This window comes from Callorhinchus milii, unplaced genomic scaffold (assembly GCF_018977255.1).
Source record: "Callorhinchus milii isolate IMCB2004 unplaced genomic scaffold, IMCB_Cmil_1.0 Scaffold3, whole genome shotgun sequence".
NCBI lineage: Eukaryota > Metazoa > Chordata > Chondrichthyes > Chimaeriformes > Callorhinchidae > Callorhinchus > Callorhinchus milii.
Window position 1 is genome coordinate 3,581,441 of NW_024704744.1, and position 16,638 is coordinate 3,598,078.

The 16,638-nt window shown below is 46.5% G+C and overlaps 1 protein-coding gene across 1 annotated transcript in view; it reads left to right on the forward strand.

Annotated features, from left to right (window-relative positions):
* asrgl1 (asparaginase and isoaspartyl peptidase 1) overlaps positions 1-14,508 on the forward strand; it is a 38,600-nt gene extending 24,092 nt beyond the window's left edge. The window contains exon 8 of the mRNA XM_007904196.2: positions 14,366-14,508. Within this exon, the coding sequence (XP_007902387.1) occupies positions 14,366-14,418 (53 nt within the window). The 3' untranslated portion in view covers positions 14,419-14,508. The remainder of the gene's footprint in view (positions 1-14,365) is intronic.
* Positions 14,509-16,638: the final 2,130 nt, after the last annotated feature.

A 16,638-nucleotide genomic window follows, 5' to 3' on the forward strand; every position in this document is an offset into this window, starting at 1 on the left:
AATAATTCTTGCATTTGATACAGCGCCTTATCACGTCATTGAGCCGTCTCAAAGTGCTTCGCAGGATATAGTGTAAAGTGAATTGGCTGTATATTTTGTGGGCGAAACATGGTAGCCAGTTGCACACAGCAGTGTCCCACAGGCGGGGATCGAGTGACCAAATTATTCTTTTAAAAAATTATTTGGGGGGATTATTACCCCTGGATAGCGATCTGCTAATCAACTAACAACCGGCTTCCTAACTAATGCGAGGTTAACAGTGGCGTGTTGAGTCAGGAAACATGCCTAAGGTTTAGCCCTGCCCGGGAATTGAACCCGGGATCTCTCGCTTGCGAGGCGATGCTGAAGGGCTCTATATAAATGCAAGTTGCTATTGTTGTTATAAACAAACCATTTTCTAGAATTCTCGTATCGCTTGGATATTTGCTGACGCAATTTTCTCTGGTTTTATGCACTCAAACTGAAGCATTTTCGGAAGAATTTAGTTTGTTTTTGAAAAGCTGTTTAAAAGCTGTTTGACCATGCGGGAGGTTTATACCGATAGGGATTTATTGGATTGTTCTTTCTGTCACCTGTACCAACCTGCCGTTCCCTTTGCTCAGCAAGCACCACCCTGCTTTATGTCCCCTGTCTGATCAGCCTCCATGATTGACGGTCAAACTTTCAGTCTTCCAGCTCTCTGCATCTGCATCCCTCCGACTCGCTCCCTCCCTCCTTCCCTCTCTCCCTCCCCGTGTCCAAAGCCTATCTCAAGAAGTACCTCTTTATAGTAATCATAAGAATCCTTGCATTTGCTATAGCACCTTATCATGTCATTGAGATGTTTCAAAGAGCTTCAGAGAATATATTGTAAAATTGAATCGACTTTGTATTTTGTGGGTGAAACGCAGCAGCCAATTGCACACAGCAGTGTCCCACAAACAGTCGCGCATTTTTATTTGGTGGGACTATTAGACCCAGAAGGCGATTTGCCAATCGACTAACAACCGGGTTCCTACTTACAAAGGTGTGTGGAGTAAGGAAACCTGCGTAAGGTTTTGCTCCACCTGGGAATCAAACCCGAGTCCTCTCACTTGCAAGGCGAGCGCTCTAACCACTACGCTACGGGGCTCTAATTTGACTGCAATTTCTTTCCCCTCCTCCCCACCTCGGCTCCCAACACCCAGCCAGCCTTGTCAAGAGCTCTGAGCTGTGCTCCCGATGTGAAACGCACTGTATAAGTGGAAGTTACACTGTAAATTGCATTGTCTAAAGACCACGAAAAAGGGCAGCAGAACCTGTGGGCACAGCCTGATTGAAGAGGGGGGGTAAATTCAATACAAATCTGCGGAAGCAATATTTCAGTGAGCGAGAAGTAAACGTGTGGAACAGGCTCGCCGGGGAAGCAGAAAGTGTGGATTTTTTTCAAAAGCAAATTAGATAGATTTCTGCTAGGAAATAATATCTGGATGCACAATAAATTGTTTGGGACATGACACGTGCAAGCGACTGCCAGGATGGTGGAAGGTAAACTGGATGGACCTTGGCTTTTTGTTCTTCTAGCAATTGTTATATTCTTAAATCCGTAAATCACCGATAGTTAAGCAAGGGAGCTGAACAGTCGCCAATGGCAATTGTAGCAACTTGGCTCTTTTAGGTGTGAAGTGAAGCGATCAGGTGGAGTTAAGGTCATTTGGGAATTATTTATTGCTTTATTTTAAAAAGGGGATATTTAAATTATAGCTTCTACTCCCGAGGGTGGGGGGCGGGAGTGGGTAAGTGCATGTTTTAGTGGAGGGAAGACCTAGGTTTGACCTTGGCACAGAGACACAGCATCAACACGGATTGAGAGGTTGGAACAGACTCAACATCTGGTGAAGGGAGGACAAGTTTGCGGGGTATTGGGGAGAGAGCGGGAGAGTGGGATTGATTTGGGTATCTCTTTTCAAAGAGCCGGCACAGACACGATGGGCCGAATGGCCTCCTTCTGTGCTGTATAATTCTATGATTCTAAGAAGTCGCTGGGAACACTCTGCAGGTCAGGCAGCATCTATGGAGAAAGGAAAGTGAGTCAGAGTTTCAGGTCCACCACCCTTCATCAGAACTCAGTTCTGACGAAGGATCATGGACCCAGAAATAATAATAATAATCCTTGCATTTGATATAGCGCTTTTCACGTCAGGATGACGTCCCAAAGCGCTTCACAGAACACACTGTAAAGTGAATTGACTGTATATTTGTGGGCGAACGCGGCAGCCAATTACGCACAGCAGTGTCCCACAAACAGTCGTAGATTGAAAATGACCAATTTTATTATTGTTTTCGGGTTTTTTTTGGAGGGATTATTATTAGGCTCTGTGTGGAGTAAGGAAACTTGCCCAAGGTTTCGCCCTGCCTGGAATTGAACTCAGGTCTCTCGCTTGCAAAGCGAGTGCTCTAACCACTGAGCTACAGGACTCCATGAACTATGTCAAATGCAAGGATTATTATTATTATTATTATCATTATTATTATTAAACATGCAAATCCCAGAGATAGATTGTTGGAATGGAGTGCGCACTCTCTCCCTGGAGGGACACATCCTGCTGACCTACTTTCGGAGAGTATTAGGCGCAGGTTGGTAAGAGCCAAGGCTTGAGGACCCCAGAGTGTGTGTTGGGGTAACTGCTGGAGTCTAACCAGCTAAAACCGCACAGCCTGCCATTGATATCACTGTCTGGTTAGCTTTGTGTCAAGCACAAAGGTGTCAGCCTGGCTCAGTAGGTAGCACTCTCACCTCTCTATGTCAGAAGATTGTGGGTTCAGCCTCCACGTCAAGTCTTTCAACTCACAGTCCTTCAACACACTGACCTTCCAATATTCAGTGCTTGCGGGGGTTTCATTGTTGCAGGGGCTTTCCTTCGGATGAGACATTAAATCAAGATCCCATCTGCCTGTTCAGGTGGACATTAAAGATCCCATGGCGCTACTCAGAAAGAGACGGGAGTTCCTCCCAAAATTCCCCGAGATCAATGGGGTGTCATTCCTTTCATTGCTGTTTGTTGGACGCTGCTGCACACAACTGGCTGCCGCATTTCACCCACAAAATATACAGTCACTGCACTTTACAGTATAACCTGTGAAGCACTTTGAGATTTCTCAATGGCGTGATAAGGCGCAATATCAACTGCAAGGATTATTACTATTATTTTTATTAGTGACTGTCTGCTCTGGAGACGGTGAAGAAGGCAGCCAATTTGTGCACATCAAACAGCCATGGATTGAGTGACCAATTCTGTTGGTTAGATTGTTGGCCAGGACACCAGGAGAAATGCTCTTCTCTTTTTGAATAGCATAATGGGGTCTTTAATGTCCACCTGAATGGGTTACAACAGGATTTTGAGCTCATGTTCTGTGAAATCAATTTTGTTTGTTGGAAAAAGTCCTGTAGCTCAGTGGTTCATCAATTCCTGGATGAGGGCAAATTTCCTACAGTTGCATGTGAACAAGACTGAGGCCCTCCAGATTGGCTCGCACCAGCGCATCTGCACCTCAGGCTCTGGCAACATCAACCTCCATGGTTGCACACTTCAACTCACCAGCCAGTCAGGAACCTCGGTGTCTTGTTCGACCCTCAACTATCTTTTCTTCCCCACATTCAAGCCATGACCCACTCTGCCTTCCCTCACCTCCATAATATCGCCCGACTCCGCCACTACCTCACCCCTCAGGCCGCTGAAACTCTTGTTCATGCCTTCATCACCTCCAGGCTCAACTATGCAAACACCCTGCTTGTCGGCCTTCCCAACTCCTCCCTCCACAGGCTGCAGATAATCCAGAACTCTGCAGCCCGTATCCTCTCCCGCACCAAACTCCGTGACCCCATCTCCCCCACTCTTGCCCGACTGCATTGGCTCCCTATCCTTGAGAAAATCCAGTTCAAGATCCTGGTCCTCACATACAAAGTCCTCCATGGCCTCGCCCCACCCTACCTCTGTAACCTCCTAACCCCCTACCAACCTGCCCACTCCCTCCGCTCAGCCGGCTCTGGCCTGCTCCACGTCCCCCGAACCACCCGCCCTACCATTGGCAGCAGAGCCTTCAGCCACTCTGCTCCCAACCTCTGGAATTCCATCCCCCAGTCACTCCGCTTCGCCCCCTCCTTAGCCTCCTTCAAGTCCCACCTCAAGACCCTCCTCTTCAACCATGCCATTGGCCACCCCCTTCCCCTCCCCTCTCTTCCACCCCTCCCCCCCAGACCCCATCTCAGGTCTGAAATGCTGCACTCTGTCCAGTGCCTTGGGACGTCCTCCCGACGTGAAAGGCGCAATGCAAATGTAATCTTGTTGTTGGTGGTGGTGGTTAGAGCACTCACCTCGCAAGTGAGAGGACCCGGGTTTGATTCCCGGGCAGGGTGAAACCTTATGCAAATTTTCTCACTACACATGTCTCTGTTTACCTAGCAGTAAATAGGAACCCAATTGTTAGTCAATTGGTAGATCGCTTTCCAGGACAATAAGCCCTTTTTAAAAAATTAAAAGAAAAGAAAAAAAAACTATAATAAAATTGGTCACTCAATCCAGACTGTTTGTGGGACTGCTGTGCGCAATTGGCTGCCGTGTTCCGTCCACAAAATACGCATTCAATCCACTTTACAATATTGTCTGTGAAGCGCTTTGAGACGGCTCAACGATGTGATAAGGTGCTATATCAAATGCAAGGATTATTATTTTAATTTGAGGATAAAAAAGCTTTTCAGGGTGAGACTAGATTAGGACATTCTCAGGCCTTAGATCAGTTCCCCTCTGGGGGAAAAAGCGATTTATTATTATTGGAGTGAACATCTCCAGGAACGCAACTGGTTTGGAAACATTTCAGATCTGATGGCAATCACTAGTCGTTCACAAAAAATAAACTTCAGGGAAACAATGGGGATCACAGAGCTGGGGGTGGGGACTGATGGAGGGGCCTTCAGTCTCTCTGCCCCATCCTTTCGAACTCCATCCCACAGTCTCTTCGCCTCGTTCCCTCCCTTGCCTCCTGCAAGGCCCATATCAAGACTCTCCTTTTCGACTGCGCCTTCGGTCACCCTCCTTCCCCTACCCTCCCTGCCCTCCACCCTTCCTGATCCCAACCCCCGGCTCGGGTCCAAATGCCTGACAGTCCAGCGCTTTGGAACATCCTCCTGACTTGCAAGGCACTACACGAATGTAATTTGTTGTTGTTGGCAAATGAGCCATTTTTTTTGTTGGCTAAAGCGAGGTTAGGAGAAATGTTTTCACGCACAGAGTAGTTAGGATATGGAATGCACTGCTGGGAGCAGTAGTTGAGGCAAAATCCATATTAGCTTTTAAAAGGAAGTTAGATAGATACCTAAAAGGGTCAACCACAGGGCGTGGAAAAAGGACAAATAAATGGTATTGGAAAGATTGCTCTTAAAGGACACGGCGCAAATCCGATGGGCTGAATGACCTTCTTCTATGGGTGCGGGAGGAACTTAAATAACTAGTTGACAATCCTATGTAGTGCTGGGGGGGTGTTGCATTGTCAGAGGTGCCATGAGATGAGATGTTAAACCGTCGTTAAAAAAAATTGGTCCCTCATTTCATGGCTGTTGGTGGGACCCTGCTTTTTCCAAACTTTTGCACAATCTTACAGTTTAATGCGAGGTAGTCTTAAAACCAGGCAGAATTTTTGGGGCCTGAGTGAAAGTACAGTTGAAAGCTGTTATTTCACCTAGAAGCTGAAGCTCGGAAACTTAAATCAGCCTGGGGTGGGGTGGGGGGGGGGGGTTAATATTTACTGATAACAATAAAAAAAAAGCACTTTAGCACATTGTTGCTCAGTCGTTAATGGTTTTCGCTGCATGGCTAACTCGCCAATGTGTGCTTGGGGTTATTGCCTAGTTCTGGAGACAGCGGGTGATGTACATGCAATCGAGCTTGTGAATTTCAGCCAGGCACCTCCACTGACTCCGTGCTGAGGGTTAGACCTGAGTTAAACTCCCAGGCAGGGTGAAGTGTGAGGCAAGTTTCCCTAGTCTACATGCCTCTGTTTACCTAGCAGAAAGTAGGAACAGGACTGTTAGTCGACTTTCTGTGGCTAGTAATCCCTTCCAAAAAAAATAATAACTTGGTCACTCAATCCACGACTGTTTGTGGGACACTGCTGTGTGCAATTGCCGGTTTCGCCCACAAAGCAGACAGTCAATCCACTTTACAGTATAAACTGTGAAGCGCTTTGAGACGTCTCGATGACATGATAAGGAGCTGTATCAAATGCAAGGATTATTATTATTATTATTATTATTAAGGTTAGCTCTTACTAACCTTGAAAGGAACCAGCCCGTTGCTGCTCTCTCTGTCACACCCTCTTGCTATCTTTAGGCAGCAGTCTTCCTGGGCATGGCCATGATTTCCTTACAGCTAAATATTGAATCAAAATGTCTTGCTTTGGGACAAGAGGTTTTTTTTCTTCAAAAAAAGTTTTTTTTAGGAAAAGTACGTACGTGACGGAAAAGGGAATAGAAGTGAACAGGAGACAGGAATAGGAGGGGTTGCGGTTCATCTGGAGTATAAACACTGGCATGGACTGGTTGGGCTGAAAAGTGGCGTATCACTCTATGTAACTCTTAATAATGGAGTCCTGTAGCTCAGTGATTAGAGCACTCGCCTCGCAAGTGGGTTCGATTCCCGGCAGGGCGAAACGTTAGGCAAGTTTCCTTACTCAACACGCCTGTGTTTACCTAGCAGTAAATAGGAACCCAGTTGTTAGTCGATTGGCGGATCACTTTTCCGGGGATAATAATTCCTTTAAAGTACTACTAATAATAATTTGGTCGCTCAAGGCATGACTGTTTCTGGGACACTGCTGTGTGCAAATGGCTGATTTCCCACAAAACACACAGCCAATTCACTTTACAGTGTATTCTGTGAATAGTTTTGAGACGTCTCGAAGACGTGATAAAGCTCTATATCAAATGCAAGGATTATTTATTATTTATTAATAATAATGCTTACATGTGATACATGTCCTGTACATGTCCTTTCATGTCAGGAGGACGTCCCAAAGTGCTTCACAGGACTTATAGTCCCCAACCCCACCATACCCACCACCCCACCTCCACCCCAACGTCAGCCAGGACTATGAGCTCAAAGTCCTGAGTTGGAGCTTTAGACTCAAAGGTGAGAAATGCGACTGATTGAGTCAGGCTGACATCTTTCTCTGTTGTTAATGCCAAACTCGCTCTTGTTATAAATATTGACAGTAAATCCTCTGCTTTTCTTCACTTACTGTTAATATTTAAACAGGAGACAGGCACCTTCTTTTCTGCAGAACTTTCAAATCCTTCATAACTATGAACCATTCATAATTTAGGGTTATGATTCCTGCTTTGCCGGGGTGAGAACTTTCAATGCGCCTCATCACATCCTGACATCTCGTAGGATACCCATCGTGTGGTGGTTAGCGAGCTCACCTCGCAAGAGAGGTGACCCAGGTTTGATTCCCGGGCAGGGCAACACCTCGGGCAAGTTTCCTTTCTACACATGCCTCTGTTTACCTAGCAGTAAGTAAGAATACGGTTGTTAGTCAATTGGCGGATTGCTTTCCGGGAGTAACAATACCTCCAAAAATGTTTGTGGGATGTTGCTGTGCGCAATTGGCTGCTGTGGTTCACCCACAAAATACACAGTCAATCCACATTACAATATACTCTGTGATCAGCTTGGAGACATCCCAAGGACGTGACTGTAAAGTTCATATTTTGAAGACAAACCAGTTTGCACACAAACAGCCGACTGTACAAGCAGGTGGGATCTTGGTTTGAATGCCTCATTCAAAGTACCTCTGCTTAATGCAGCCCCAACCCCCACCTCCCAGTACTGCATTGAGCAGTAACCTTGAGCACAAGTGCAGATGTGGCCTTGAACCCACAACCTCCATAACACGGAAGCGAGAGCGCTCTCAACTGAGTGAGATAGGCCAGTGTCTGGGATATTTTGGGATACAGTGTATGAGTAGTTCAGGACAAGACTTATGCATTCCACTGCCAGGATGGCGTGAACTGGATGGACCTTATGGGTCTTTTTTCATCCAGCATTTCCTATGTTCCTAAAGCTTAGGTATGTCCAGTCTCACAGAGAGTGGTTTGGTATCAGCCAGGCTTCAACATAGTTTGGGGAGATGGTACATGGGATCCTCAAAGTTTGGAAGAAATGTAGAAATACAATAATGTGTTTTCGCCTTAACAGGCGTTGGACAGTCAGGGATTTGGACCCGAGCTGGGGAGGTGGGTGGGCATTGGAACCAGGGAGGGTGGAGGGCAGGGAGAGTGGCCGAAGGCGCGGTCGAAGAGGAGGGCCTTGAGACGTGCCTCAAGGGAAGGAGCAAAGTGAAGGTAATATAGCGCTTCATCACATCATTGAGACGTCTTAAAGCGCTTCACAGAATATACTATAAAGTGAAGTGGCTGTGTATTTTGTGAGGGAAACGTGGGAGCCAATTGCGCACAACAGCGTTCCACAAACAGTCTTGATTGAGTGACCAAATTTTTATTATTATTATTTTTGGAGGGATTATTACCCCCGGAAAGCGATCCGCTAATCAACCAACAACCAGGTTCCTACTGACTGCTCGGTAAACAGCGCCGTGTGGAGTAAGGAAACTTGCCTAAGGTTTCTCCCTGCCCGGGAGTCAAACCTGGGTCCTCTCGCTTGCGAGGCGAGTGTACTAACCATTACACTACAAGACTCCATATCAAGCCGCAGCACCCACGGTTCAAGTGCTATGAGACGCTGCCCAGCGTGAAGGTGCCATCTCAATACGAGTTGTTATTTTTGCAGGAACCCTGACATTGAATTGACCCGTGAGAGCGCACTCACTCTGTTAATGTTACCCAGAGTGCTGGAGTTACAGTTGACTGGTTCAGCCCGACCGTGCTCAGCATAGAAAACCCACGGTGTAATTGCTGCCCTAACCTGGTCCCTTCCTCCTGCCGTGTCGCTCGTGAAGAACCTTGCCTTTCGCCCCCGGGCTGGAGATTGTTGTTGTGCTAAACAGAAACAAGTTCCTGTCATTAGAGGGACTACAGGGTGTGGCGATTAACTGACTCAAGTGCAAATACTTTCCACTCCAGCGTTCGCTCTGCCTTCTTGTCCCGGCCGGCTGGCGATCGCTTCGGTGATGGCAATCCCGTGTTCAGCGCTGAACGTTGTGTTGCCGCAGAGCGGTTCTGAGGCAAAAGGTAGCTCACAGCCCCACGACTCGGCTGAACAGCCTTTAATTTCTTCCCGCCCGAGGTCTGAACGTCCCAGACAAAGCAAGCCTTCGGACAGTGAGTACAATTGAGAACCACTTCTTGACTGGTTATAATAACAATAATAATCCTTGCACTTGATATAGCACCTTATCGCATTGTTGAGCCATCTCAAAGTGCTTCACAGACTGTACTATAAAGTGCAGTGACTGTATTGTGGGCGGAACAAGCAGTCCATTGCACACAGTAATGTTCCACAAACAGTTGTGGATTGAGTGACCGAAATATTTTTTAAGGGAGAATATTGACCCCCAGAAAACGATCTGCTGATCGACTAACAACCAAGTTCCAACTTACTGCTTGGTAAAGTGGAGTAAGGAAATTTGCCTGGCCCGGGAATCGAACCCGGGTCCTCTCACTTGCGAGGTGAGTGCTCTCACCACTACGCTATAAGACTCCCAAAAAGAAAATGTTTTGCTGAGCGGGTGGCTGGAATGTGGAATTCTCACCTTGAGCCTGTTATGAAACATTGCATTCCTTACCTCATGTGGTTTGTAAGTCTGTCCCACACTCTTTCGCCCTCTCCCATCACCTCCACTCAGCTCCCGCTTCTAAACTTCAGTTACAGATTGCAATCCACCACCCGTATCTCACAGACAACGATAATAATCACCGCATTTGATATAGCACCTGATCACATCATTTGAGACGTCTCAAAGCGCTTCACAGATTATGCTGTAAAGTAAATTGACTGTATCTTTTGTGGACGAAATGCGGTAGCCAATTGCGCACAACACAGTGTCCCCACAAACAGTCGTGGTTTAAGTGATTAAATTATTACTTCTAAAAAAATGTTTTGAAGGGATTATTACCACCGGAAAGTGACCTGCCAATCGACTAACAATCGGGTTCCTCCTTACTGCTGGATAAACAGAGGTGTGTGGATTAAGGAAACTTGCTAAGGTTTCGCCTCGTCCAGAAAACGAACCCAAGTCCTCTCGCTTCAGTGCTTTGGGACGTCCTCCCGACGTGAAAGGCATTCTATAAATGTAATTTTGTTGTTGTTGTTTGCGAGTCTCTATCCAATACGCTACAGAACTCCACGAATTAGAGAGACAGAGAGAGTTACACACACCCACACTGAATGAGAGACTATTATCTGTACTGTTTTCCTGTCTGTCTGTAATGGGTCCAGTCTCAATGAGTGTAGATTTCGCTCTCTTTACTGTGACTCCCACAGAGAGCACTCACTCCACACTCCGCAACTGTGTTTGTGGGACAAATTGTGTGCAAATTGACTGCCGCGTTTCGCCCACAAAATACACAAATACGCCCACTTGACAGATACAGCTGTGAAGCTGACATGATAATAACAACAAAATTACATTTTTACTGTATATTCTGTGAAGCTCTTTGAGATGTTTCAATGGTGCGATGAGGCACGACATGAAATGCAAGGATTATTATTATAATAATCAATAACTGAAGCCCTTCAGCTCTGGTAACATTTCAGTGAACATGGGGAACGCAATGTATAGAGCATAGACCTTGCAGCGTAGACCTTGGCCATACGATCACACCGACTGAGCCAGGCTGACACCTTGTAATCCCATGTAATGAAACATGGCACTTTAAATACACACCAAAATAAATGCCCTCAAAGCAGCCAGATTGTCAAACCATCTTGGTTTGGAGGTAGCACTCTCGCCTCTGAGGCAGAAGGTTGTGTGGGTTCAAATCCCAAGCGGGAACTTGTACAATAATAACAATAATAATCCTTGCATTTGATATAGCGCCTTATCACGTCTTCGAGACGCCTCAAAGCGCTTCACATAGTCCAGTACAGTGCTGGGAGTGTGTTGAATTGTCGGAGGTGCCGTCCTTCGGATGAGACGTTAAACCATTTCACTGTTCAGGTGAACGTTAAAGATTCTATGGCACTATTCGAAAAGAAAAGGGAGTTTCTTTCTCCTGGTGTCCCAGGATTGTTGGCCAGGACAGTGGGAGAAACTCCCATCCCTTTTAGAATAGTGCCATGGGATCTTTAACATCCATCTGAACAGCCAGGCAGGACCTCAGTTTAACATCTCGCCCAAAACACGTCACCTTTGACAATCCAGCACTCCCCCAGCACTGAGTCAGAGTCCCAGCCTGGACTGTGAGCTCAAAGTCACGAGGTTAGAGAGCGCACAGCCAAGCCAGGCTGAGACCTGATTACATTGACTGATCCAAGAATGTGGCAGCATTTGAGCCAGTGTAGGAGCCAGTACAGAAACCAGGATTATAGCACAGATTGTGTTACAGTACAGGAGTCTGCAGCACTGGAGCCAGTATCACAGCACAGGAGCCTGTAATACCTACAGTACATAATTACAGCACATGAATCTGTATTACAGTGCTGGGGTTTAATTGCCCACAAAATACACAGTCATCCACTTTACAGTATATTCTGTGAAGCACTTTGAAACGTCTCAATGATGTGATAAATCACTATATCGAATGCAAGGATTATTATTATTATTATTATTATGGTAAAAGAGCTGGCATTAGATTACAGGAGTCTGCATTACAGTCACCCCAACTTTGGGATCCCAAACCTTGGCTCTTGCAAACCTACGCCTAATACTTTCCGGATTTAGGTAAACAAGTTGTGTCTCTCCAAAGAGAGAGTTTGCATTCCATTCCAACAATCTTATCTCTGGGATTTCCATGTGTGGGTGGGAGGCATGAAATTCTCAGCTTGGTTTGGATGCTCTTAAGCAATGGTGATGGGTTTCTGCATGTGTCAGACACCCGGCTGACCCCAAAAAAGCTTGATGCTGCGACATGAGGAGAGCAGGGTGGCTATTCTGGGACGATGAGATCCAATAGGCCAAAGGACCTTCTTCATCTGAGCCGGCAGATCAAAACAAAGCACAGAAGTCTGTATTACAGCACAGGAGCCAGTGTATAAGGCAGAAATCTCCCACGAATGCATTCCAACATCAAAAGATCATTGGTGACATGACAATGAAGGGCTGTAATCAGTGGAGGATGGTCAAAGCCAAGTGTTTTATTCACACCGGAGGACGAGAGATAGAATGCAAATGTCGGCATTGAAAGCTGCTGTAAGCGGGTTGGAATGCACAGCGACCATCATTATTAATGGCGATCGCAATTTTAAATCAGTCTTGATTCAAAACCCTCTTCTCCTTCAAGAACCGGGGTAAACACGAGGAGTTTCGCTATTTTTGGGGTGCGACATTGTGTAGCTTTGGAGGACCTCGCTCTGCTCACCGACAAAAGACACAGTCACTACACTTCACTGTAAAACCCTGCAAAGCGCTTTGCGACCTCTTCCCAACGTGAAATGCGCTGTATTAATTGCAAAGATTATTATTCTTTATAAATTCCATTAGAAATTGCACGGGGGAGATTTGCCCTGCCTCAGTATACAAACAAAAAAATTATTTTGACAACTTATTAATGAAAAATAAAAGTCCCTTAGGAATGTAAAAATAATAATAATGCATTTTATACAGAACCTTATCACGTCGTTGACACATCTCGAAGCGCTTCACGGGATGTATTGTAAAGCGGATTGACTGTGTATTTTGTGAGCGAAACACGGAATCCAATGTACACTATGAAGTATCTATCGTTTGTTATTTCAAACTAAGGACAGCAGAGGATTAATACTAACTCGGGATCTGTGAAGCTTTGTCACAGTAGGAACTGTAGATTCTGATCTCTTGTTGGGTATTTCAGCTGTTTTGTTACATGTTTAACATTCGAGAGTTAAATGAAATCATCACTGACTCTCCAGGCTCCGTACCCTGAATCCAACTGCAACCGCAGTGAATAATAATCCTTGCATTTGACATAGCACTTTTCACGTCTTCTAAGGTCTCAAAGCGCTTCACAGAATGTACTGTGGAGTCCTGTAGCTCAGTGGTTAGAGCACTCGCTTTGCAAGCGAGAGACCTGAGTTCAATTCCAGGCAGAGGGCGAAACCTTGGGCAAGTTTCCTTACTCCACACAGAGCCTAATAATAATCCTCCAAAACCAAAAACAATAATAAAATTGGCATTTTCAATCTACGACTGTTTGTGGGACATTGCTGTGCGCAATTGGCTGCCGCGTTCGCCCACAAATTTACAGTCAATTCACTTTACAGTGTGTTCTGTGAAGCGCTTTGGGACGTCCTCCTGACGTGAAAAGCGCTATATCAAATGCAAGGATTATTATTATTACTGTAAAGTGAATTGACTCTATATTTTGTGGATGAAACGCGGCAGCCAATTGCGTACAACAGTGTCCCCACAAACAGTCGTGGGTTGAGTGACCAATTTTATTATTGTTCTTTTTTGTTGAGGGATTATTATCTTATTATCAGGCGTGTGGAGTAAGGAATCTTGCCCAAGGTTTCACCCTGTCGGGAATCGAACCCAGGTCTCTTGCTATCAAGGTGAATGCTCTAACCATTGAGCTACAGGACTCCTGCAATCTGAAACTGGTAACAAGCAGAAAGTCGTGTCAACTCTGAGCTTCACATGTGTTTCTCATGAAGAAAACTAACAAGCGCTAACAATGGGATAAGGGAAGGCCAGGTGTTAACCGAGAATTAATGATAATATTTATTAATAATATTCCTTGCAATTGGAATGATGCCTTTTACATCTGGAGGACGTCTCAAAGGGTTCATAAGATACACTAAAGTGCAGTGACTGAGCATTTTGTAGGCAAACGCAGAAACCAATTGCACACACCAGCCATGGAGCGAGTTATCAATTTTATTTGGGGGATTATTGGCCAGGACACCAGGAGAGAGAAACTCCCTTCTCTTTTCTAATAATGCCCTGGGATCGTTAACATCCACGTGAACAGGTAGACGGGACTTTGGTTTAGTGTCTCATCTGAAGGATGGCACCTTTGACAATGCAATACGCCCTCAGCACTGTATTCGAGTGTCAACTTAGTCTATGTGACTCCAAGTACTGACGTGGAATACTGCACCACTATTAAATATGTGCCTTGGGTTAATTGGTCGTTTGGGTGATTTAATTAGAAAGGCTTCCTTTCTCCCTCTCCCAGCATTTTAGTTCAAGTGACCATCGCAGAAAGAAATTTCATCCACGCTGACAATTCCTTTTTTTTGTTTGTACTCAGCAGATCAAGGCCTTCAGTTCAGTTTGGAGACAGATCGGATCACTGCGAGCATTTGAGGGAGAAATTCTGACCTGGGAACCTCACAGCCTATTCTTAGACAATTACACAAATGTAGCCCAACAACAACAACTTGCACTTCTGGGGCGCCCTCCACACAGGGCAGCGTGTCAGAGCGCTTAGCAGTGGCGGAGCCTGACTCTGAGCCGGGGGGGAGATGGCCATAAGCACGGTTGAAGAGGAAGGTTTTCAGGCAGGACTTGAAAAAGGAGAGCGAGGGGGCAAGGCGGAGGGATTGAGGGAGAGTGTTCCAGAGTTTCGGGGCGTAGTGGCTGAAAGCGCGACCTCTGATGGTGGGGCGGAGGGTGCGAGGGACAAGCAGGAGGCCGGTGCCAGTCGAGCAGAGGCGCGGGTGGTGGATTGGGGTGTGAGGAGGTCGGAGAGGTAGGGAGGTGCCAGGGAGTGAAGGGATTTGAACACAAAGTCAGTGGAGCCTGAGCCAGAACTGGTGAGATGTGGGTATGGAGTTTGGTCCGGGTCAGTATGCGGGTGGCAGAGTTCTGAATGAGCTGGATCTTGTGAATGGTGGAGCTGGGGACACCGGTGAGAAGTGCGTTGGAGTAATCCAGTTGGGAGGTGACAAACACATGCACGAGGGTTTCAGCTGCATTTGGGGTACGATTGGAGGCGGGCAATGTGGCGGAGGTGGAAGAAGGCCGTACTGGTCAGGGACCAGATGTGGAGGAGCCCACACAACAGTGAACACTTTCGGCCTCGGTGAGTAGTGGTTAGAGCACTCGCCTCACGAGCAAGAGGACACGGGTTCGATTCCCGGGCAGGGCGAAACCTTAGGCAAGTTTCCTTACTCCACACACCTCTGTTTACCTTGCGGTAAGTAGGAACCCGGTTGTTAGTCAGGCTCCGCCACTGTTAAGCGCTCTGAGTCACTACCCTGCGCAGAGGGTGCTATATAAGTGCAATTTGTTGTTGTTGTTAGTCGACTGGCAGATCGCTTTTCCAAGGGGGTAATAATTCCCTTAAAAAAATATAATAAATTTGGTCACTCAATCCACCAGTTTTTATGGGACACTGCTTTACTCAATTGGCTCTCTAGCGCTGTATTGAAGACTCAGTCTCGACTGCGTGAGCTCAAAGTCCCAATGTGGGTCTTGAAACACAACTGTCTAACTTAGAGGCGAGAGTGCTATCAACCGAAGCCAGGCTGACCTACAGAATGCTTGTTTTGGGTGAGGCGCAAGACAGAGGAATGTTGGCGTTTGTGGAATTGTATTTCAACGCCAGGGGAGAGGAGAAGATTGAAGGAGGAAATAAGACAAAAAAGGTTTAAAGGACCAACTGTTGTCAACACACCTGTGTGTATAGTAAACCACCCCACCCTCGGGAAATCATAATTCCTCCCGGGCATTGTCACTGGTAGATTTCATCGGCGCACACCGTGTGAACAAAAGAGAATAATGCTTGCGTTTGATGCAACATCTTGTCATGTCATTCAGATGTGTCAAAGCAGCTTCACAGAGTATACCGTAAAGTGGATTGAACTGTGTATTTTGTGGGCGAAACGCGGCAGCCAATTGCGCACAGCAGTGTCCCACAAACAGTCGTGGATTTAGTGATCAAATGCTTTTGTGTTTGGGGGAATATTGCCCCTGGAAAGTGATCCGCCAATCGACTAACAACCGGTTTCTTTCTTACAGCTAGGTAAGCAGAGGAGTGTGGAGTAAGGAGCCTTGCCTAAGGTTTCAGCCCGCCTGGGAAGCGAACGTGGTCCCTCTCGCTTGCGAGGAGAGCGCGCTAACCACTAGTCTACGGGAGTCAACGAAGGAGAGAAGGGGAGCCGGGAGGGGAGAGAAGAGCAGATGAAGGGATCAGGCCAGATAGTCAGTCAGCAGGAACATGGATCGGAGCTTAGGGTCACAAAAGCGTGGAGGAATGTGAGAGTTTGTAAAGACTATCGAGCAATCCAGCATTAGAGTGATTGAGTAACAGTACACACCTTACTGCTGGATTGGATACGGTGCTAGTGATGGTGGGAGAGGGGGGAAAGAAAGGGGGGGTGGGAGGTGTTGAAAGAGGAGAACAGCCAGCGCGGAGACAGGAAGTGCGCTGTACGCACCACACACAGGCATCACTGTCATTTACAGTAGCTGTGCTGCAAGAGAGCACCTGGAGTCCTGTAGTGCAGTGGTTAGAGCACTCGCCTCGCATGCAAGTGGACCCGGGTTCGATTCCAAGGCAGGGAGAAACCTTCGGCAAGTTTC